The following is a 25,001-nucleotide window of genomic DNA, read 5'->3' as shown; positions in this document are numbered from 1 at the left end:
ACAAAAATTGTTACATATTGCACCTTTAAATGTAAATTCAGTCCAGTATCTGGGCCTTGTTCGCTATAGTATTATCCTCTAAGTGGCTTTAAACAATTCAAGCTGCCTGGTGAATAGCTCTGTCATTGTAAAAACATGTGAATGTGGATTAATTATAGTGTCCTTACACTGCCTGTGGCTCCTTGAATTTGCCCATACGCTGGATATGATACATAAGGTCTCCCCCGTTGATGTACTCCATCACAAAGTACAGCCGATCCTAGAAAAGAAAGGATGTTATTGCCTAAAAAGCAGCTCTGAATAGAAGCTACACAAAGGAAAGTACAGCATGTGCGCACTGCTAGAGCAGATGTATACGTAACATTCAGTCTTATCTACTCATCTACAGCCATATACTTATCGCTATAGGCTTAAAGGGATATCATAAAGCCTGACACAATCACCTCATATACCTGTTATTATCAGTCAGGAAGCTTTGATCAGTAAATGTATTTTTTTATGAAAGACTCCTTGAGTCACCCTGTCTACGCACAGAGTTGACGTCATACTGGAGACTTCGTATTCAAGGGGGGTCTCAGCTCTGTATCAATTTTCTCTGCAGAGCGCTGGCAAAAGAGTGCGAATAATTGCGAGGGAAATACAGATGTAATGGTAGACGGGCAAATGCACAAGGACACACGCAGGTTTAAAATGGCAAGGACTGAAGAGACGCCTGATGAAAGAGTGATGAGGGAGCAAAATGGCACTCAGGAGGGATACTGCAGGTGAAAACACCTTGTTTTTCATGCACTGGTAAATTTTGAGATTTGGAGCTATAAAGCTTTTTTTCTTTCAGACTGGGGGAGAGAAAGTGTCCAAAATACACATTTTGGTGTTTCTGTTCTGTAACATTTTGACCCTATCATTTTTTTAATCTAAAAACATATGGAATTTAACTATTCATACCATAAAAGGAGACATATCATGCTTTTTAGTGTTTTTGTCCTTTCCTTCAGTGTTTTATTTATGTTCTTGTGCATGTAAAAGATCCTGAAAGTTAAAAAGGTCCAACAGAAGCTCCTCTCTCCTACAGAAAACACTGCCCCTGAACACCTCGTCAGTAGTCCTGCCTTTGATTCTGTGACTTTGTGACATCGCACTACATCACCATGTCACACATTTGCAAAATATATGCCTAGCAGCTAGTTTGGGATGTGATAGTTGATTTAGCACAGCTCCTCTGTTGTAAACCTATTCTAAAAGTAACTCAAAACAAAATTACGAACCTGAAAATGAACATCATATGTCTCCTTTAAAGACAAAATATGTTCTTTTTCTTTGTTTCATACTGTGAGTCAGAAATCTCCACTTCATTAGCACTTGCATAAACTTTTCAGATTATCTGTATTCTGAAGGATTTCACACAGGGATGTGTTCATAAATCATTCACAGCCTGATTTATATCACATTTTATTGCTCAAAACAAGGCAAAAATAGATTTTTTTAATGACTTTTAACAATATTTTCTGATTTATGGAGAAATCCTATGTGAGTGAAGCTATCCTGAAATCCAAAACCTTTTACACTGATAAGCCAAGAAATGAAACAAGAATTTTGAACCTGACTTTAATCAATGTTCAGATTTCTGTCCTGGAAAATGTATGCAAATTAGAGTATTTGTATACAGATATAGTATCTCTCCTTAAATGCAGTAGTGATATTAGTGATATAGTAGTGAGTGATGTTTTTTGTGTGTCTGAGCTGCAGGATGTATGCGCTGTGGCTGAAGTTTCTACACACCACAGTCTGGAAGCAGGAGTGGAGCTGCGTGAGGAAGGGCGGTTTGTCTCTCTGGGCCAAGACCCTCTTCTCCACCATCGTGCATTCGACATCGTCATCCTGGATCACGACGTCTTTCTTCAGGATCTTGATGGCGTACAGCTCCTCTGTTGACTTTGTCTCCGCCAGCATCACCTGCGGTTGACGAAGACACAACAGGTCAAAGATCACGATGAGACAAAGACATCAATGAACTTTTGTATCACGCCTGTGTTCTTGGCTCTCACCTTGCCAAAGCTGCCCTTCCCCAGCAGGGCGAGAAAGTTGAAGTCGCTCAGTCGGACCCGGTCCATGTTACCTGAAGGCAGGCTGAACCGCCGGTGGTCTGATGGCGTTATCACCTTCTTACCGTGGCCCATCTTGGCTTTCTGTGGCATTAAAGTAAAAAGTCTATTTAACATTTTAATGTGTCTGTTGCTGTGGATGTCTTACATGAATAATAATAAATCGAACAAGATAGTGAAGTTGTTTGCACAGCTCTGTTCTGTGCTTCAACAGTTTGAGTGTAATGTTAACAAGATAATTAACGCTATGTACGCCGTCTCCTCTTAGAGGAGGCGACGCCGAGTGATTAGTAGACGTCATGCTGGTGTCTAACAGCTGGTGTGGAGTCAAATATTCACATCTGGCTTTTCACAGTGAGGCAGGACTTAATCGCTGGTACGAACATTAGGACGCTGGAGTGTGCTCACTAACTACAGTAGGATTGTGTGTCATTCTGCAGCTTTTCAAATAGATTTATATCATTAAAAGCTGATAAACCACAAAAGCTTTTTAGTGCAAGAATCTGTATATGACATAAGTTAATGATGGAATGCATTTATTACATAGTCGATTAGAAAAAAAGTATTATTTTTGTACCATATCAATTAAAATGTTCATTTTCACTCCCATTCAAGATGAATGAACACTTTATATTATAAGCTTATAATTCCTTATAATATGCCTATTAACATTTAGAATAATATTAATAAAACTAATCTAATCTTGGCGCTAACGCTTGGCCGTTACATTGTATTACATTATATATTCTTTAATTGTTTCGCAGTTATCACATTATCATCCTCCGATTGGCTGCATATTTTATCTGTATATTGGCTGCAATCAATCTTCACTACTCTTTCTCCATTTCTATGTAGAGAGAGCTCAGGGATCTATTTTTTTCCCACTGACATGCCAAACTCCCTCACAGATTTTCAGCAGGATCTCTCAACTGGAGCATTTTGGGAAATCATGAGGCAGGCAGTCAGCGGGAGGGTGCCAGCGTCGCAGGGTTCCCTGTTGTTATAATGACTGGCCTGCCAAGTGGCTTAAAACAAAAAGGGCAATTAGGACCCTGCCAGCTCCCGTCATGGCTCCAGCGGTTGTCTGTTTCCGTCAGATAGAGCGGAGGAAACGATGACCGGCGGGGCACCGAGAGGCTGTTTCTTTTCTCCTGACTCTTTGTGGTTGAACATTGTAATTGTCACACATTTGACTCAGGTTAAGTGGCTCTATGTGCTCACCTGGCCGGGTTTATTGAGAGCAGAATAATGTAAACATTAACTAGGTGAATCAATTGTTGTTATGTACTTGCACTGCTGTAGTACAGTGATTCATTTGAATTATTTCACCTGGCAGCACAGGTGTAGTCGAGCCCCAGAGGAGACAGCTGGAGTGAAACAACCAGAGATCAGATATAAGTCTTCATTTTTTACTATTATTCTTTTTTTTGTCTTGTTTCATTTTTATCCTCTAGTTAATCACTTTTTCCACCTCTTTGTTTCTGACCTTTGAGCCGCTCTTAACAAGTGAATTTCCCCAGTGAGGATACATAAAGTCTTATCGTAGCTCATCGTATCTTACCTAGTCGTGTCTTAGAGATGGAAAGGAAACTGTTACTCAGACTTTTGGGATTATCTGTCATTTTAATTTAATCACAATTATTACTTTTTTTGGAAGGTTCAGGATATTTTCAGCTCTTTGTATCTCTAAGAATCCTTCAAATTACAGAAATCCGGAAAGGAATAATTACTTTTTGGTTTCACTGGTAATAAGTCAGGCTCACATCACTGCATTTATAGTAGAGATGGGCTGATTATCGGCCTAACTTGTAACTAAATTTATCAAATAAATGTAGTATGAAGTAGCAGAAAATGGAAATGATCAAGTAAAGGACCTCAAAATTGTACTGAAGAAGTAAATTGTATTTCATTCCATCATTGGTTGTTCTTAATGTTATCACTTTTTTTTTAGATTTGTATTTTTACTGCAAATGTATATCAGTTGCAAATATCTGTTATTGACAACATCTGGTATTGACAAGCCAAAAAAGTTGGGAACTACTGATATAAACACTACTTGAGTGCTGCTAGAGGAGGTCGACCGAGGTCAGAACTGGTCTGGTTTATGTCTGACGAAGTTTCATAATTGACGTCTATTTATTAGGAGTGGAGATATTTTTGTGCATTTCAACAGTTCGCATGAAAATGTTCACGAATGTCACGTCGTCATCGTCATCAATTTATCATGTGTTGGCAGTAAACATCTAATAATGTGGTGATCCTGTGTTAGTTGTGTTTACTGCAGCTCGCAGAGACATCTAGTGGTCATTTTCAAAACACAGCACAACATGGACGGTTGCCTGTATAAAATATGACACAAACAGTCCACAAATACCACATCCACCTTTTCAACACAAACAGAGGGTTATTAAATTTATGTCGGAGTGGCCACACAAAGTTGTATTCAAACACATACAATGCAACTAGTCTTATAATAAATATAACAGTGCCACTGTGTGGAGAGATTTGGCATGCACCTCAAAGAGCCTGCCTGAGTGGGTGTGTGCATCCATTCACACAGTCACTGTAAATAATAAGTGAGTGTTCATCCATGCTTCATGTCCTTACAGCCTTCTATAGTCCGGACCAAAGGCGGGCTAGTAGAGGGCGGACTGTGGGCCGCACTGTCAGCCAATGAGGAGCAGGCGTGGACCTCTCTTGGCCAATGACAGTGCACTGATAGTGGTGAGGTGGTGAACACATTTACTAACAACAACGCTGCCTGGTGTTTATGAGTGAGACAGGGAGTACATATGTCAAAGCTGTTAAAGCACATTGTTTATTCATGCTAATAGCAGAAAATTAGTTTTCGAAAATGGATGTTGCATTTTGCTGTTGCTTGTGCTGGAGGAACAACAGCTGCTTTCCCGTTTGCGTTGTAAAGCCAAATGCAAACGCTGCAAATGTCAGAAATTGCTGAGCTTTGCTGCAGGTGCTGCAAAATCCTTTATAAAATGATATGTAGTCCCTTTAGTTTTATGTTTACGTATGTGAGACAAAAAAAAAAAAAGAAAAGAGTGCATTACATATAAGTGTGTGAGAGGAGTTTAAGAACTATATGCTGTCGAGAGCCTTTGTTAGTAAATCAGATTAATTTGTGGAAGCCCGGCAGAGATCCACAAACAATCCTAACACAGTCAGTAAAGTGAAGTGAGAGTGATGCAAGCTTGCAGTGAGAGAAACAGAGACGGCGCAGGCAGAGGAGCTACCTTGAGATAGTGGATATTTAACTGGCAGGCCTAGAAAAAAGAAGAAACTCACTTATTAGTGCGACACAAGGTTAGCTGGTGTGTGTGTGCATGTGTGTGTCTTTGCTGGGGGAAAAGAAAGTGACAGAACACACAGGTGGACCGATGAGTCCTTATTTCTGTTTCATCGCTCAATAAACAATAACATTAATCAAAAGCATGACTAGAAAACAGAATAAATCCGTTTCTGTCACATCTGGCTGCATCTCTGCAACTCGCCCCCCAGTTTCCACGGCAACCGCACAGTTGTGCGAAGACGCTCGCCTCGGAGGAAAGTCAAGGTCAGCGCTTAACAACAAGTGTTGAGGACTGCTCTGCACTCCGTATTGAAACACCTGTTTGAACACGCTGACTTTAATAACCTCCCCCATCTCCTTCCTCACAGTTCAATCGCAGATGTCCTTGCGCTGTCCACATCGCAGTGTTTAATATAGCATTCGCCTTCTGCTGTACCTGCATGTTAATATTATAGATCTGAAGAGGCTATGAGTTTTATTTAAACCCTTACTGTAAAAGAGTCTGATTGCAGTGAACAGACCGGCCACTAGAGAGCAACAGTTAGTTGCTTATCACTGTTTTTACATGATTTAGCTCCTCTTCAAGTCATCAATACAATACTGCCAACTATTTTCAAAGCAAACAATGTTGTTTTTCTTTCAGGCAGTTTTCATTCCCGGGAACGCCAAAAGTTTTATCCCCTGAATGGTCAAAACTGAAGGTTACTGGTAGACCACGGGCCAAAATTAAAAAAATGGTGCTGAAAAATAATGAATGAATGAGGGAGCTTATATGTTACATTTAAAGAGCATGTTCATATCACAGCAACAACTAAACAATAACAAAAATAAAGGAGACTTCATAAAAGGTGATTTAAATGGTTGCACTTCATTTTACAGGTCTGCAAATTTCATGGTAGGTAGGTGGTGATTACCAGCTGACATATTTTATATCTATTTGAAAATAAATCCCAAATTACAACAATAATGACCTCAAAATTACTGGTAGCTGTTAAAAGAGATACTTCAATTCACTGAGCTGCAGAAGTTGGGCAGATACTAGTCTAGACAGAACACTATTCTTTGGCAGACCTGCCTCAAAGCAAGAAAAACTCTCAATAACTGCTTGGAAGAAAATCCCACTTAACTCATATTTACTTTATTTAGCCAAAGTAACATTATTATGATAGCAGAGTGAAGTTGACCTTTGACCTTTTGTATATGAAACTACATAACTTCATCATTCTATCTTATTAGACATTTGTGTAAAATGTTGTAATTATCATATGAATTCTTGAGTTACAGCCAAAAGTGTGTTTTGTGAGGTCACAGTGACCTTTGACCTTTGACCAACAAAATCGAATCAGTACATCTTTGAGTCCAAGTGGATGTTTTTGCCAGATTCGGAGAAATTCCTTCTCATGAAATATTAAATTCACAGGAATGGGACTGATGGGCAACCCAAAAAACATAATGCCTCTCGCCGGCGCAGAGGTGTAATACAGTATAAGCAGCCATGATGTTCACTGCGGAGTCTGCCAGGAAGGTAATGAGGAGCAGGTGTGAGGGTATAATGTGAGGTATAAATGAGTTTAGGTAAAATTGGGTAAAACATGCAGGAGGACTAATGTGATACAGGAATCAAAAGATGACATAGTAGAGTGCAGGGTAGAGCTCAATATGCATTGTGTTTGCCTGGTTTAATGGACACGTGTGCTGAGTTAAATGTGTGTTATGTTGTTTCAGTCCTGGCTGATGTATGTTTACAACTCAAACTGTCGTCGTAGCAGTAGCAGAAACAAACACAACAAACAAGCCTCACATCGGAGCCCAATGGGGGCGAGGAAACGCCGCTGAATCATTTATCCCGACAACAACACAAACCATTTCTGGGCTTCATTTAGACCAGCTGCATCATTCATCCTTCTGTATTACCTCTCAAATGTGTTTGCTAAGTCACGTAAACAACATCGGTGGTGCACACACACCGCTTTTAAGTGGCTTAGGTTTGGATTAGGCTTTCTGAAAAGTAATAATAATAATAATAATAATAAAGTTCGTCAGTAAAGCACTTATTAAAACCAGTATTACAAAGTGCTTTACAACGAATGAAACACTGCGAGTAAAAACACAGTAATGTATGACTAAACAGACAGGCATAAGGAGTAAAACACAGAGAGCAAAACAACTTAAAATAGAGCAGTGCAACGTCAAGTTATAAAACAGCGTAACTCAACGGTTAGAATAAAAATAAGCCTAAAAATAATAAGCGAAGACATAAAAATAAGTCTTCAGAAGTGATTTAAAAGAAGATACTGACGCCAGAGATCCTCAGTAGTCTGCCCTTTATTGCTTTGGCACCAATGGATGCTGTTTCCGTCGACAGCAGTGAGCATTACGAATTATTATCTGCGGCTGCATCTGCGCCTCTGTCTGTGTATATAAATAGGGGATTTTCCTAGAGAGACGATTCACTTTCAACGCCAGGGGAAAGCGATCTCCCCGTCTCGCACAAGCAGTATAAAGGAGCGCATTTTGTCAAAGTGTGTGTGACAATGAACACCTCCGTCACGCTTCACAAACTCACAGCCCGAGTCGACCCGAGTCTGTCCTCACCTCAAACTTCTGCCGGAGCTCCAGGTTGACGTCGTCCACCTCGGGGATGGGAACGTTGTAGTACTCTCCCTCCTCCTGGTTCAGCAGCTTGTACCTGAGAGAGAACAAAAAAGAAAAAAGGAAAGTGAATCTGTTTCATCCTTTGTTTTGTTTTCTTAATCCATCATCTCTTTTCTTCACGACTCTTCTGTGCCCTCTGTCAACTTCACATCCTCTGAGCCACTGAAACATACAGTACAATATGCAGACACATGTAGTGTGGCTCAGGCTCTACCTATATGGCAACATTTTGTCATCCAAATTTATATTTATTGTGATTTTTTTATTGATTTATTCTGCACACATCCTGTGTCCTGAAAGAGGAATCCATCCTGTTCGTCTGTGTGAGGTTTCTTCCTTTTGTCACCACTAAAGGACTTTCTTGGAGGGAGTTTTTCCTTATCCGAAACCAAATTGTGGTATGTTATTCTGGACTATATAAATAAAATCAACTTGACTTGACTGTATTAGTTTCCGAGCTGCCGATGCCAAACACCCAGGAATTTCCCGGAGCTCGTGCTCAGTGCAGCAGTCGATCAGGCTCGGTTTAGGCTAGGTGGCGGCAGGTATGCTAACATGGGAGGGTGACTTTAACGTCTCTGTGAGTGTGTGTTTATCAGTGTGAGACAAAGCAGGCCGATAAAGACGGAGAGATGAGGAAATGACGACAGCCGCTGCTGTTTGTCAGAGAGAACGGAGTCGGCTTCGGCCAGCAGTGTTTACGTCTGTTTTACGCACAATGTGCTGCCGCTTTAGTCACGTTGGTTGCCGACAGCTCTGAGAAATGTTCTTTCCCTTCTCTTCCTCTTAAAACCATCATTGAATTACTGCAAACTTTGTTAAAAAAAACTTCTTTTGCGAGTTGAACAGACCAATTGTCCTCTAATATAGTGCTAAAAGAATTTCACCTTCACACCTTCACATCGATGTGAAGAGAAACATTCACAGAGCTGAATTTATAGTATGAAAGGAACTGTTCGCACACAATGATTGCTTTTTTTTCAAATCAACTTCATCTCAGGGCTTCGGGGTACTAAATTTTTATCAATTTTCAGTTGTTTTTTTTACATTTTAAATCAACTCCACATCTACTTCAGTTGTTTAGGAGAATGCCGCAAGTGAAGCTCCAATAATGTTTTTGTAACTCTGGGTGTGATGACCTCCTCACACCGGTTGACGAAGCTCTCAATTGTTGCAATGACTACAAGTTAAAGATCACTGACCATCCACAGTTGGGAGCTTTGATCAGCTCGGACACTCCAAACGACATGGAGCCCATGAAGTCGTTCCGGGTGGTTCGGTCCCAGTCCCACACCTCAACAGACAGACGCCGATCCTTATCTGATGCTTTCAGCTTACTGAACATGTGCACAAAGGGGAAGAAGTAGCAGCATGTGACGACAGAGGTTCGGATCTGTTTTCTTGGATTTTTAAGAACTGTATCAAAACACAGACTCACAAGGTGAAGGATTCGTTCCAGCAGGGGTTGAGGGAGGAACGGATGGTCCTCGTCTTCTGTTTGGTCTCATTCTTTGGGTCGGGGGTGAGCTTGAGTTTAACATAGGGGTCTGATGAACCGTTTGGATCCATCGGAATCAGGTTCTTGGCTTCACCCACTGTAAAAAAAAAAGGATCAGAGACAGAAAGTGTAACCATATCTGTGTGTGCGGCTGTGATTGTGCGTTTGTATGAGCCCCCAGCCAGATTCATGACTCGACACTGACTCAAAGGATAAAATGGACAGCGTGAGTCACTGTAAGTCACCCAATGATCTGAGCTCTGGTGTCAGCAGTTGCCTCTCTGTGCTTCAATCCTGATTCCAAGAAAGTTGAGACGCTGCGGTTCTTCTTAATTTGTTTTGACGGCATCAAACTTTATCAGTGTGAGTAGGTAGGTAGGTAGGTAGGTAGGTAGGTAGATGTGCTCCTCTGTTAGTCAGCTAATGGCTCATCAAATCAGCAACCACACGCTCTGACAACAGGTGCTGTGAAGCGAAAACATACTCTCAAAATTCCCTTGAAGTTGACAGTGTGAAACAGCACCAACTGGATTATAACACTGGTGGGTGTGAGGCCTCACGCAAATGTAAAATCAACAAAAACAAGAAATTCTACTCGCCTAAAAGTCTGTCTCACACCTTCCGCTGGAAAACAACAAAATAAGGCAGGTGGTAATGAAGCGGAGGCAGCGCATACGTTACTTGGAGGCTCTTACTGTCATTTAACACACACATGGTTAGGTAATAGGTGAGCAGATAATGTGAGGGAGGCATGACGTGTCCACGTGTGACAACTGATAAGTGGGAAAAAAAAGAGGAGTGCTGTTACATAGCAACAGGAGTAAGGGGACGGGGCGGTGTGAGCATGCCGCCTTCACCATGGAGACAACATCTACTGTAAGTGGCCAATGGGCCGACTCCAGCGGTGCCCCACTTAGCAGCATCGTGTGAACACGCACAACAAAATGTCAGCTACAGGACAGCCACATACAACAAGAAGAAGGAAGGAAGGAAGGAAGAGAGGAAGGAAAGCATAAAAAGAATGACATAAAGAAGGAAGGAAAGAGAGGAAAGGAGATAGAGAAAGAAAGAAAGAAAGAAAGAAAGAAAGAAAAAGAAAAGAAAGAAAAAAGATAAAAAAGAAATAGAAAAAGAAAAAGAGAAAAAGTAAGAGAAAAGGTAAAAGAAAAAGAAGATGAAAAAAGAAAAAGAGAAAGATAAATAAAGACAAAAAGATAAAGAAAAAGAAAAGAAAAACAAGAAAAAGAAAGGCTAAAATTAAGAGATTAAAGATAAAAGAAAGATAAACAAAAAAAAGGGAAAAAGGAAAAAAGAAAGAATTGTAAAAAAAGTTTTATAATAAATCATATTTCCAATTCACAACTATTAAAACTAAGGGAGTTCATTTTAAAGGTGTAGGATTTAGTGACATCTAGAGGTGACTGAATACCCCAAAGGTACTCTCTATGGAGCCAGTGTTTGGTTTGGCCATTCTGGGCTACTGTAGAAACATGGCGGTGCAACATGTCTGACTCTGTGGAAGAGGAGCAGCTCTCTCTGTAGATATGAAAGACTCAATTTAAGGTCACAAGAACACAATAATTCTTAGTTTTAGGTGATTAGACACTCATACACACTGGACCTTTAAGTTTATCCATGAGTTCTATCTGACTCTTGTAGAAAAAGTTGGAAAAGTTTATGGGATTCAATTCACTCAATTTGTTTTGGAAGAAGAATTTGATTCAAACCTTTGTTTCTAAAAAAATGCAAAGTATTGATCACTAAAACATATTTTGAAAAACAGAATTTCTACCACGCATGAGGTAACGACAACAGACACAGAGCAGAAACAGGATCACACTGATCCTCTATCACGGTGTTTACCAGCTCCAACATCCCCGCTCTGCATATTTAAATGTAATCAGACACAGTGCGGGAGAGAAAGGCTGTAATCTGAGTGTCTTGGAGAGTCAGTGTGAACTTTCACACGAGGACACATTCGCTGAGATTCTTCATTAAAACAGCGGGAATGTGTTTTCACTCCGGAGCATAAATATTCCAGGACTGAATAATACAAAGCAAAACATTAGAAAAGGCGATGTCATTTAGAGGCCCCGCGACTCATTTATTTATCCGGTTTCGCGGGATTTAATCAGTTTTATTTGACATTTCGATGCTTTTCATCGCTGGATGTGACAGCAGTGTTTGCAAGCAACATGCTTTTAAAGGATTGAGAGAAAAAACAGACACACAGAATAAATAAAACAGAAACCGAGACAAATGGAGCGTTGTGTTTATTGGATTAGAGCTGAAAGGGTATATGTGGGGAAAAAAGTAGTGTAAAGCTTTTTGTGGCTCCAGAGGAAGCTGGCAAATTGCCTCCAGTGATGTCATTCAGAAGTTGAGTTGCATTGTGGGTAATGTAGGCACCAGGTTTTGAAGAATGGTTCTGCTGCATCGATTTTGATCATTTGTTTTTAAACTGTCCATCAAGAGTGTTTTAAAGGAAAGCATGCCCAAATCGATTGTTTCATCCCGGTTCTATGATATTAAACTGATTATCTTCAGGTTTTGGATGCATTTGAATGTGTCACTATGTAGTTTTGGGGAAGACATTTTAATCAGAAGAGAAAGATCCTCATTGACTAAATAAATAAATTCTCTCTGTTTTCATGCCTGAATAAACAAACTGACCTTAAAGGACGACACAACTTCATACTGTTTTACTTTGTTTATATTATTGGGCGGACCCTGCCACCTTTCTAGCTTCAAACAGTTTTCTGAGAACAGCTTGTTTATTCAGTTAAGGAAAAAATAAATATTTCTGAGTTTCTGTTATTACCTCATTAATATGCACTGTACAAAAGAGAATAAATGGTAACTTCTGGAGGAGGAAACACAAGCTCTGAATGTTTTATCTTCATCATTATGTGCCGAGAGAAACAAAAAGAATGAGATGGAAAACAGATTTAGGGCAAAAAGATGAATGAAACTAATATGCTTTTAAAAAAAAGTGAGATAACAAAAAAGAAACGAACCAATCCTTGAATAAAAAGAATAATCAAGTGGTAATATGATCATATTTCTTGTCAACATCACATTTTCTCGTGCTCTTCCAGTGTCATGCAGTAGGGGGCAGCGCAGGTCTCTCATCTGACACGAAAAGCCTGTCAGAAGCTTTTCACCTTGCTCATGAATGTGTTGCTTCAACCTCATAGTTCACTCGTCATCCAGTACAAATTCTCAACCACAGTAATCCCCCTCCCCGTCTTCTTGTCTCTCTCTCTCTATCTCTCTCTATGTCTCTCGCTAACCCACGAGCCCACACGCACAGACACACACAAACGCACACTGATGCTGTTGCACAAATTCACACACACAATGATAAAAAAAAAAAAAAAAAAGTACGAGGAGCAGAAGGAAAATCTCAGCATCCCACGTTCTCATCTAAATCCTCCCCTCTGCTGGCACTTCCATGGCAATGCTGGCACCAAACAGCGCTAAAGCAACTCCAACAAGCCTGTAAACACACTAATGAGGCACACACACACACGCAGATAAACAAGCACATGTAGAGAAACAAATGATGCACAGGCAAGATATGGTCAAAGTAAATGTATTTGCGCACACACGCACACAAACACAATGAAACATCATCAGCGGTGATCAAGGACCATCTCTGCTGTCTGTTGTTGCTTAGATACAACAAGAGCTGCCTCTGTATCCTCCCCTCCCCTTCGCTCCTTACGAGGTAGTTACCAATAAAATTAGAGAGGGTGTCTGTTTGGCCTTCATCACTTGTTTGGGGTAAAACAGATGTGATACAGACGGAAAGAAAAGCAGATTTTGTGTCTCGTTAGCAATCTCTGAAACGAGGCTGCCGCTCACAGGAGAAGCTACTGTACCAGCATGCATCCACGCTGCTGCCGTGCTGCACAGAGGTGAATTATTCTGCTCCCACAAAAGTAGCAAGAAGAAAGTGCAGTGACACTTTTAGAGTCTGGATCCTTTGTAGAGATAATGAAAGACAAAGTTTGAGCTCTTCTCTGAAATAAATATATATATATATGAGATAATGTCTCTGAAGTGCTGAGTGAGAGAATTAAATCCTGAACTCGATGGACTGGATGTCTGTGCACGATCATCTCCCGGAGACAGTTAACCATTTCCTCTGATAGTTTAATGAAGCGCGAACACACTCCGAAAACAGACAAAGAAGATGAAACAACATTATCTTCTGCATCTGAACTGGATGTCTGCTTAATAAAAATATGCCACAGCTAAAAACGACATCTCATTTGGATCCCGGGGCGGGTGCGTGCAGGGCTGCGGTGGGCTGACAGTGTAATCTCCCGAAAAGGCTTTGAAATTCAAATGTGTTGTTGCATAACAATGCCATGTGCAACCAATGAATGCCTGATAATCTGGGGGAAAGCTGCGCGGCCAAACGGGAGCTGGATGGATCCCTGCAGTGCACTGGCAGCGATCTGAATGCAGACGTCACACGCACACAGGGAGGAGGGAGAGGGAGCATCAACATGACCTTAAGATTTCTGTTTCTGTGGTCAATTTAAAGAAGCACAAATAGGAAATGATACTCTTCAGAGATGGAAAAGCATAGACACGTTCAGCCTTGCTTCCAATTTGGCCTAATGTGACCCAAAAAAAGCAGGTGACACAGACCTTTACTACAAAAGAGATGTGTTGAAAGAACACCTGGAACTGTAAACAAGATCAATTTTTACTCTTCCTAATTTGAATTTTTATCCATGGCGGTATTGTATTTCTAACACTTTCCTCAAGCTCAGAAAAGCCCTGGAGATCGTCTTGCCTTGGGCACAAACAAAACTACTGGTGGCCCTGTGCAGTCGTGTTTTTTTTTCAGCGAGGAAGAAATTGTGAGAATTAAGGCTTAAAAGAAAACGAGATCTGCTTAGTCAACAGCCAAAAGCAGAACAAGAAGGCAATCCAAAAATGATTAGCTGTTTCGTTGTTTCGTAGTGTTTAGCAGCTCTAACGCGCAGTAAACTCCAAACATTGGCATGTCCAGCTAACTAGCTTAGCCACCCACAGTGGCAGCAAGAGGCATATGATACAACATTATTTTGTGCGGTTACAAGTTATGTTTCAAGGCCGTGTGCAAAACTACATTCCCCACTGTGTGTAAGCCTGGAGACTATCGAGTGTATGCCAATTTTAGCGGCTCTGTCCTGATTAGGTTTTTCTTGAGCCAACGTGCAGGTCCTTTATACCTTCTACATGGATCATCAAGTGGTGACAAAGCTAATTTTTTAACTTGGCATGTGTAGCTTTAGTCTTCCAGCGTGATGTAGCCTGTTTCACCATTAAATGCATACAGGGCTCGTAAAAAAAAAAGCTGGAAAGGTAAGCCTGAGATTAAAAGGTAAGCTAACTTGAGCTAATGTGAGCTTAATAAGCTTGCTACCTCTAAAAAACAAACAAACAAACAAACAAACAAAGATGACCTGTGCTCCTTAGCGCTGTAGATGGCATGTGTTGAGCAAGAGACTCGACAGTCCACGCGGCTCGCGGACGTAGCCTCGGCTAAACAAATCCCAGTCCATTAAAAATGCAGTAGTCAGCTGTTTATATAATGATAACTGATGCCACATGTAATCAAGATAATGTATTTCTAAGCTATATGATAAAGATCAGATAGAGATGTACATACTGTACAGAGAGTCAAAAATCCTCTTTGAATAAAAAGGCACGTCAGATATTAAACATGTATGTGTGTGACAGGCCTGATGTTGCTCTGAGCTGTGTCACTGGAGGAAAAAAAAAATGTATTCGTGTTGGACTGTGCTTTAAACCTGAGGCAAGCATGTCAGCAGTAGGAAATATCACCCTGAATAAACCACTGTGTGCTCACTTTGGACCCAATCCTCACATGCCCTATGAGTGTGTGCGTGCGTTTGCATCCATCCAGGCAGGTCATGGAGGGACGTTTGCATGTTTACCTTTTCTTAAGACTCAAGAATAAACCTCCGCTCATGCCCACAGGTTATTTATGTCACTTTTGCTCAAAGAGACGTCGACAGGGAGAGGGGGTAAGAGGAGGATAAAGGAGGAAATCAGTGGGGGGAAAAGGAAAGGATGGAGTTAAGACAAAAGAAAGTAGAGGCAGAGCAGAGGATGTAGAGGAAGAAGAAAAAGAAGGGAGGGCAAAGGACAAGTCACTCAACTGAGCAACGGTCTAAGCTGGTTGAAAAAGAGAAGATGATGTGAAAAAGGACAGACGTTGACGTCTTATTGAGGAAAAAAAGGAGGGAAGTGAAGGAACATGACTGAACGGACAGGAGTTCAGCGGGCACCGAGGGAAAATGGATGACGAGAGCGAAGGGGAAACATGCTGAGGTCTCGAGGGAAACAGGTAGGAGAAGATAACAGGAAATGTCAATATTGGAAGAAGGGATGGAGAGGAGGAAGAGAGAGGGAGAGATATGCGCTGAGATGTATCTGTTTTCTTCGCTGGAAAGATTTAATCAAGGTTCGCATCAGTGCGGTGAACCACAAAGGCCCGCCACTTGTCTGTGGGAGCCAGAGGGGAGCCGGAGAACAAGCTGAGGCTTCGCTGTTCAGACCGCTGCCATTAGAGAGGGAAGAAACAGCGGCATCTTTAACTCGCAACAAAACACTGCAGAACGTACACGTCTCTCCCGCCTGCATTGTTCTCCGCATTGATCTTTGTCTTCGTGTCTCTTTCTTCCTCGAGCGTACTGTCAGTCACAGGCCATGCTTTTTCTCGACTGGTCCATCATTTTCAGTTTTTTAATCACTGCCTTCCTGTCCTTTTATCTAATCTCATTGCACATATTCACCATACTGGGAAAATTGCTCATTCCTCGGTCCATATTTTATACTTCCTTTTCTTTGAAATTATTGTACATTTTACATTTTTTTTTTATATATCTTTGTTTCTGGACTTGCCCACTTGGCAATAAACCTGATTGTGATGACCTTGTATGTAACGTCACTGGGGGTCTCTCGGTCGGAACAATGAAAACAAACAGCACAGTTTGATGATGTCGTGAAGTAGCGCAGGATCGTGGGAGTTGTTGTCTTCATCGTTAAAGAAGCACCATTGCTAATGAAAATCTCTCTGACGTGGCTCAGGGACGAGATAACGTATCAAAGTTTTATTAACATTTTGTTTAAGTCTCGACTTCCTTCCTCTCTCTGACGTATCACCTGATGTTTCCCTGGAAGTAACCATAGCGACAGGTGAGCAAATGAAACGCACCATTACTTTGTATTAAATTATAGATTTCTCTGGGTTAGAAGATCTGGTTGTTTTTAGCCTCCTTAATGCAGAAATGTTAGACAATATGTCCTTAAAGATGCACTAATCAACATTTTTCTGACTTGTTTTTTAGTGTTTTAGCGTCTTCCAGCTCATTGTTTTGGTTCTTTGGGTCCAGAATGTTACTGTTTTGTCGTTTTAGTCTTCAGTCACACCACGTCTACTTCTTCATCCTCATTTTAAACAACAGGCGGCTGTTTTCAGCTGATAAAAGCTGAGTATGATACCTGCCGAGCACTGAACAAAAGAGGTTGGTGAGCATTTGTCAACTAGTAAATTAATTGACTCTACCCCATTGGTTGTGTGTGCAACCCGACTTGAGTTAAACATTGGGGGGCAAGAAAATGAAGTTAATGACATCTTCTTGTGAGAAAACTGCGGCTCCAACTGAGTTTGGGCTGTTTGGGTTGTAATAGCTATAAAAGCCTGCAGCGAATGGTTATATCTTTTGGTAGGTTTTCGCCACCGTGAGCAAAAACAAAATCAAAAAAGAAAACAAAGCGTCCTGCAATCACTCTGATCCTCTGATTCACATCATGGCATGTTCCCTTTCCAGAGCCGCGGCTTTGAACCATAGTCGACAGACCTCTGGTTTTATGCTGTCGTAATTTACAGCTGGCGGTGCTTTGCACAGTCCAGATGATCTCGGCTGTGAAGAACGCAGGAAGATGCTGCACAGAAGTGAAGTAGGACAGTTAGATTAAGTTTATAACACCCGGGTTACAGATGTTACGACCAAAAGTCTTGTTGTCCCCTTCAGCCTGGTGCCAGTGTCTGGTATGAAAATGGGATCTATCTCCGGACACATCTGGATAATCAACAGTCCAATCTTGCCTTTGCGTTAACACCTGTTCTTTTTAATGATTCTCAAATCTGCCAAAGACTCCCTTAAAAAAAAATCACCAAATTCTGTGAGTTATGGATTATAGCGAAACATCGTCCACGACAAATTCTCATCTATTTGTTCCGTCCTGTAAATCCGGCAAAAATGGCTGCAGCCGTACGACGAGGGGAAAACAGAAATGTTCCAGAGTGTTTTTTATACATCAGACACCACATATGCCAGTAGCAGATGCTGCAAAGCATACTGTTGCACGTTTACTTAAAGTTGGCACCGTGTGAAGCCGCAGCAACACTTTGATCAACACTGGTGGGTGTTTCGTGCGCATAAAAATGAAGGACAGCACGAGGGAGGGAGAGAGGAAAAAGCAAATCAACTTAACATGTTTACAGCCGTCTCCCGTGAGTGTGAGCCAGCTCGGTTTCAGTTGTGTCCATTTAGCATAACCTGAAAAGACTGAGGTAACGCAAACAAGAACGCCGCTGGCATCGCTGTTAATATTCTCCCTCATGTCCTCGTCCGCGCTGACGAAGGTCGCCACATCACAAGACCTTGTTCAGCAGGAGAATGGACAAAAGAGCTGGACGCTGTGTGCGGCGGGGCAAATCAAAAGACTGCTACATAATAAACCGGAGAGCAAGCGGAGCGAGCAAATCATGTAAGACTACTGTGAATATAACTTCCTCTCTTTCTGTACATCCATCTATACGACCATAAACAAACAAACACACGTTTTTTTATGAAAGCAATATATTTCCAAGTCAATCACATCTGCGACGCCGCTCCTGCTGTAGCTGCAGGTTATTCCAGCCCGATCCCCAGAGTTAAAAACACGTTATTGGCCTCAGCGCTCATATTCCCTGACCACTGCTGTCTCGCTATGTTTATGTGTGTGCGTGTGTGTTTGTGTGTGTGCGAAAGAGAGAGAGAGAGAGAAAGAGAGAGAGGTTGTGTTAGTGACCCAGCAGTCATTTCTCTCCCTGCCACGGGGGTGTTAACACCGCCGAGTCGTCCACACCAGGTGCTGCTCTTGACTGACAGGACAATTTGGAGGTGTTGAGAAACACACGCTGGTTATGAAGGCAGTCATGACTTCATTCTTTTGCTGACACAGATGCATACTCAACTCAAGCAATGTATGTTTCTGCAAACCGAGGATATGTTGAGACTTTCTTGAGGTTCCTCCTTTCGTTGCGTACATTGTGACAACGCTGTGCTTATGGTCCGGTTACGTTTAGGCTACAAAACGTCTTCAGGGTTTTGGAAAAGATCATGCTTTGGTTTAAAATACCCGGAGCAGTCGCCACAAACACTCCTGAAAAAACACAAATCTGAGTCACTCAAAGTACCTGAGGGATATGAATATGAATCAGTCCTGAGATTTGTTTCAATTGTCTGAAAATGAACCACTCACAGTCACGTCTGGGAGCCTCCTGCTCACGTCAGTCTGACTGTGAGCAGCCTCGAGCGGAAACTACAGCCCGAGCACTGAGAATGAGACCAACCTGTGACGTGTAGCCTGTCCATGCTGACCTCGATCTTGAGGAAGAGGCGACCCCGACGCTCTGTGTGGTCCGTCCCACACAGGCTCGGTACGTTGACCACACACTGCTTGTGCACGTTCATGTCGCAGGCTGGAAAGAGACAGAAAACAGAGTTTATTCGTGCAGCATTTCAATATACCTTTTGTCTTCATACGTGCCAACCTTGAGGCCTCAAAAATAGTGAGGGTAGTGAAACCAAAGCAGTGTTTGGCTTGAGTTTTAGGTACTTTTTTCCCTGCATGCTGGTGACTTTTAAAGAATGAGAATAAGAAAATAAGAAGAATACAACAACAACAATTTTATGTTCAATATTTTTGCCCCTGCCCCTCAGAGAGTCACCACCGCCCTTGTGTTTGTCAGCCTCTCAATGTTGATTGACATCGGCGCGACCCCTGACCCTGATCGACAGAAAAATCAACGCGGCAGATTTTATAAAACACATGAGACTCTCTTTCAAAACTTTCCGTAGGGAACAGGACTTATTCTTCCTTGCCTTTGTGGAGAATGTGCAAAAAGAGTTGGCGTGATGCGATGTGGAGGGGAGAACAAGCTTGAATTAACCTTTATTGAACAGATGTTGCACTGACAGCAGACAAAGAGTGAGTGCAGAACACAATTTTGCAAGGAGCTCTGCTGAACTATTACTGTGGTTTATTATTTTACTCATATTTGTTATTTTATTGTTTGTTTTTTTTACATTCTGTGCGATTTGGCGCCCCCCACAGCGGAGGGCAAGACACTGTACCATCAACGTGATTTCAAAACTGTCATTTTAAGGTCAAAAAGTTCCATAATGCTGCTTTAAAAATGATTAAGATTAATCACATGAATGACCAGAATGAAAACAGCCAATCGATTTACCTTACATCTGTCAGTCTGTTCATTCGAAATCAACAACAATCTAAAATATTAATAATATATAAATGAGAATTAAATGGCAGATTGGCTGATAAGAAAACAAAAGGAAAACCCTTTGCTGCTGATAAAGTGGGTAGAAATCATGTAGTAATGTTTTTTTATTAGACAATGTGGAAAGTGATTGCCAACAAAGACAATTTCATCATTATTTCTTGATTTTTTGCAAACTCCAGGAATACAAAGCAAACAAAAAAATCAAATGTGGGTTTTTGCAGCAGCTGCGGGCTCAAAGGACCGTATTGTGGATTAGACATATTGCCTCAGATAACAAATTATTCATGAGGGCCGATGATATAATCTACAATCATGCTGATACATGTCTCGGAGGGGTGTTGCTCACCTCTGCTTCAGCCAGCTTACCAACCTAAAAGACCTCCTGAGCTCTGTCTGCTTCTCACACCTCTCTCCGGTGTTTTAACGTTGTAAAGGAACTCCTGGACTCGCTCGTGTTTTCCCTTTTGCACGCGTGGCTGCAGACGCAATGTGGCAAGACGATTTGTGCTGATCTTTGGGGATGACTCAGTGCAGAAATGTCTCTTTTAGATGAGCCAAAACCGTAGTCAAAATAGTCTGCCGTTCTCTCGAAGGTGCCCTGTAGCACTCCAACATCAATAAGTAATCAGCACATTAACTTATGGCACAAAAAGGAAGGAGATCTCTGCTTTTTCAGTGTAAATGACGAGGGGAAGGTGATTTATAGCTCTCATCAGTAAAGATCAAGAGGTTTGATGGGAATGTGGTCTCAATTTCGATAAGCATCAACTCTTTAATTTACTGGAACGAGAAATTAGCCGTTTTATAGCCTTTAATTCAGAGCTTACTATGAAGTATTTTGCTTGTGATTGTGACAGATGAGAGACCAGAGGGGAGAGAGGACATTTGTTCTCCCTCGTTTCCTCCTCCGTCCTCTAACTTTAGTATTTTCTGTCCTCCTCCATCCAGCCATTCGTCTCTCCCCCCCTTCTCTCCCCCTTTTCTCCCTCCACTCGGCTTCACGGGCTTGTCAGGCTGACATGCTGGGAGGAGACGCGGAGAGACGGGGGAAGCGGCTCGTAATGGGCGATGGCCTCCCCGCATCAATTTGTTCTGGTGTGCTCCCGTTACCATCTGCGACGAGGCCCCCGCCGGAGACCCGCAGATGGATGGACGGAGTAAGAGGAGGAGAGAGGGAGAGGGAGAGGTGATGGATGGAGACGACGTACAGTGAGGGACACGAAGGAGGAGGGACATGGGTGACGAACTGCAAAAAGAGGGGAAAGGATGTGTGGGAGGAGAGAGAGAGAGAAAGGGAAAGCGAAGAGGAAAAGGAGAGTGTGGAAAAAAACACAATGCAGGTTGGGGTCAAAGAAAGAAGGGAGGATTGAACAGAGGAGAGTGGGTGGAAAGAATGGGAGCGCAGAGAGGACTCGGCAGGGCGGGACGGTGAATTCTGCCTGGGCTGCAGATGTGAGTACAGTACCAGTCTATTCCCATCTGTTCTCATTAGGGCCGGAAACCAGCACAGCCTATTCTGCACAGGTGCATACACACACACGCACACACACACACACACACACACACATACATAGACAGGGCATGCACTCACTGTCACATTTCATCCCTTGGTGGATGAGGCCGTACAGCAGCGAGCCACAGTGGTCACAGAAGGTGGGGCTGCCGTACGAGTGGATCTTGAACTTGTGCTTGCTTCTGGGGTCCTGGGAGACAAAGAGAGAGATGGGAAGAGCAGGAAATATTAGAAATCAGTGAGATGATGGCTTTTTAAAAAAGATATCTTTATTGTCATGTTCAGAAAGAACGGCTGAGAAGACATTAGTGGGAAGCCGTTAGGGTTCTCTCAATGAAAACAGAAGACGTAAGCAGCGATGGATCATGGGAGGTGGGAGGAACCCCCATTGCCGAAAGTCTATCTACGTGATCCAAGCACAAATGTTCGCAGACAAAGCAGTGTTTTAAAGTTTTGTTCATGTTATGTGATTTTCGTTCGCCGACTTCCTTCCTCACTTTCTGACTCATTCCTGGAAGTCACAGCGACAGGCGACCAGACGAAACGCACAGAACCGTCACCTGGAGCAAAATGACAGATTTCTCCAGGTTTGAACATTATTGGAAACTTTTAGAATAATATAAGTGCACAACTCAACAAAATTACGTCTTTAAAATCTAAATTTCATGGCAATCCATCCGAAGGTCGTTGAGATATTTCAGTTGTAAAATTGCGTTCATGTACAGGAATCCTATATATTAAATTTCATGACTCCTTCGACTGCTGTGATACTGGGCTGGTATGTCCGCACAAAATTGAAAGGCAAAGCCGTCCCGTGCTTTATGAGACATTTCAGGAGAAACAGGTGGCTAAAAAATAGATTTTCGATAATAAGTGAAGTCAAAGTATTACCCATTTTCCTCTATAATATCAGACACCTGGCATAAGCTCATCTGTCTCCAAAACAGATGATATTTTTAAACTCAAAACCAAAGGATGCCTCTGTTGTTTTTCAGGATGTCTACAAGCATCAGATACTTACATTTCGTGCTTTTTAAGAGCATCCTTAAAAGATTCAGGATTATTCTTAGCTAAATTTGTTTGAAGTTAAGAGGAACCTCTCGAGTCTGTAACATCACCAGAAAAGAAAAGTGGAGAAAAAGCCTTGATGATAATTGAAGAGCCTTTGCAACATATTTTGCTAGCGTGAATAAAAATTGGGGCGTTTCTTGGAACATCTGTTCGTCACTCTACTGTTTAATGTCTCCTCCAGAGATGAATGGAATGAATGATTGCAAACAGCATCCAAACAGATCTGATGAATAATCTGCATTGTGTCCGTCGTATCATCCCTGATCAACACTGACGCAAAGAAAGAAAGAAAGAAAGAAAGAAAGAAAGGAAGATCCAGATGGAGAGGAAATGTCAGGCTGTCATCGGTGCGTGGGAATGTGTAAGGTTCGAGTGTTTTTCGTGCTTGGTGTCAGTTCTCTCCATCTTGTTCTCCTGGAAACCTTCCCAGCATCCTCCCAGCTTCAGCCCTCAAATGTTGTGAAGGCACAGATACCCACCGCACAGCGACCGTGTCGTGCCAGCAGCAGCAGCAGCGGCGTAGCTGAGCAACTGTTTATCTTGGCCTGAACATCTGGCGCCGAGGCAGAGTAAAAATCGAGCTAATGAGCAATCGGGGATTGATGCTCTGATAGGTTTCCAAAAAAATCTCATCCAAGTGAAACTGGATAACATGGCGGTGTCCGTGGTGCAGCGGTTAATCAGCATGACCAGGTTTCATCGATTCATACATTCTCCAGCCCGTTGCGATAGCTGAGGTTGGCTAATTTCCACAATCACCACAAAACAAACATGGTTGTAATTAAAGCCCTGCAAATGAGGGTGGGCAAACCCCCACAAGCGTCGCCTCCATCACGCTGAAATGTGTCAGAACGGCTGCAATGTGTAATTATACAGGCCACTGACTGATTAAGTGGGCCCACGTCGTCGAAAAGTGCCTTTTTTTTCTCCGCACGCAAGCTAAATCAAGCAAAAGACGTGACGGAAGAAGAAGGAGGAGAGTGAGAAGGCGACGGGCAGACGTACAGGGAATGTCTGTGTGTGAAAGAGGAGGGGGGGTTGTTGAGTGGTTGTGATTGGCAGGGGGTGAGTCAGTGGCGTGAGTGTCCTGGAAAAGTATAATTAGCATGTTCTCCTTTTGGTAAACTCGCCTATTTTCGTCTGCTCTTCTTCGGCATTTCCTGGAGGCTTTTCTTCAGGAAAAAAACAAAGAACGGCGTCCTGGTCATGCCCCTGATGTCCTGAGTCTGCCCTCCTGGGTCTCCATCCCTCGGCAAACCATTTTCACCTCCTGACTGCATGGACGTGTTGAATTTATCTTAAAAGACAACACACACCAGGGACTCGAGCAGCGACCGAGGAGATACTGTCTCCCTGCTCTCCGTGTCTCTCTCTGTCTTTCTTCCTTCCCTCCTGAGTCTCTGGGTGCTGAGCCCTCACTTTCATCTCCCTTTCTATGTTTCCATTTTTTTTACTCTGTTGTCTTTTTCTCTTCATCTGCGCTCCCGCCTCCTCCTGGGAACCATTGGTGGAATTAAAATGGCAGGGGTTTCCACTCGCAGTCATCCTGAGCCTTTCGACCGAGTGCAGCCCGTTGCAGGATGAGCCTGGGTGTGAAGCCGTAATCTGCTCAGACCCTTTGGCTTCTGCATATGTGTGTGCGTGCGCCTGCATGCATGCGTGCGTTTATTCCACCCTTCAGGCCCTCTCTGAGCTTTGTGTCGGTGCAAAAAGCTGGAAAAGTGCAGATGCGCATGAAAACCAAAACTGAACGACTGCTCAGGCTGGGACACACATCAGCAACGTCTCTCTGCGCCTCACCTCTTCTGACCCAAAATGCTTCGACTGCTTGCTTCTTAAAGCACCGAACAAACAGGAAGAACACCCGCCAAAAAGACAATGTGGTAAAAACCATGGCAAGGTTTACCGTTAGCCTTACGACTCCATTTTGCACATTCACATCGAGGGGTGGGGGTCCCGATTCTTGTTGGGATAGAGGAGTCGGGTGAGAGCTACAAACGAAACAGTCGCTACTAGTTTCCTGCTGTCTCGGCTAGCTAGCCAACAACACATTATTATTGCTTTTTAAGCAGACAAATGGCAGACGTGAGAATACAAACAGTTGCCATGGTAACACAAGAGAAATCACGATGACTAATGATGATGTGTGAGGTTCTTCAAGGGTTTTCTCACATCACAGGGGGAGATTTCAAACACTTCTCCCTGGTAACTCTCTTCTGAGGGGCGAGGGGTCATGAGGGGTCACTCGAAAACGTGAA

The 25,001-nt window shown here is 42.4% G+C and overlaps 1 protein-coding gene across 2 annotated transcripts in view; it reads right to left on the bottom strand.

Moving 5' to 3' along the window:
- The window catches only part of prkcab (protein kinase C, alpha, b), a 101,317-nt gene that overhangs the window by 9,976 nt on the left and 66,340 nt on the right, over window positions 1-25,001 (bottom strand). The window contains exons 4-12 of one of the 2 annotated variants that reach the window (XM_084370584.1): window positions 21,751-21,862; window positions 19,209-19,337; window positions 9,500-9,656; window positions 9,264-9,398; window positions 8,002-8,095; window positions 5,351-5,380; window positions 2,046-2,186; window positions 1,780-1,953; window positions 168-259 (exon numbers count right to left, since the gene is read on the bottom strand). In XM_084370584.1, coding sequence (XP_084226710.1) covers window positions 168-259; window positions 1,780-1,953; window positions 2,046-2,186; window positions 5,351-5,380; window positions 8,002-8,095; window positions 9,264-9,398; window positions 9,500-9,656; window positions 19,209-19,337; window positions 21,751-21,862 — 1,064 coding nt within the window. The remainder of the gene's footprint in view (window positions 1-167; window positions 260-1,779; window positions 1,954-2,045; window positions 2,187-5,350; window positions 5,381-8,001; window positions 8,096-9,263; window positions 9,399-9,499; window positions 9,657-19,208; window positions 19,338-21,750; window positions 21,863-25,001) is intronic. The other variant, XM_084370585.1, reaches the window with a different exon arrangement.

The sequence above is a fragment of the Pagrus pagrus genome (assembly GCF_965226575.1).
Source record: "Pagrus pagrus genome assembly, chromosome: 13".
Classification (NCBI taxonomy): Eukaryota; Metazoa; Chordata; class Actinopteri; order Spariformes; family Sparidae; genus Pagrus; species Pagrus pagrus.
The sequence above is the reverse complement of the archived record's forward strand: the minus strand, read 5'-3'. Positions and strand labels throughout refer to the sequence as shown.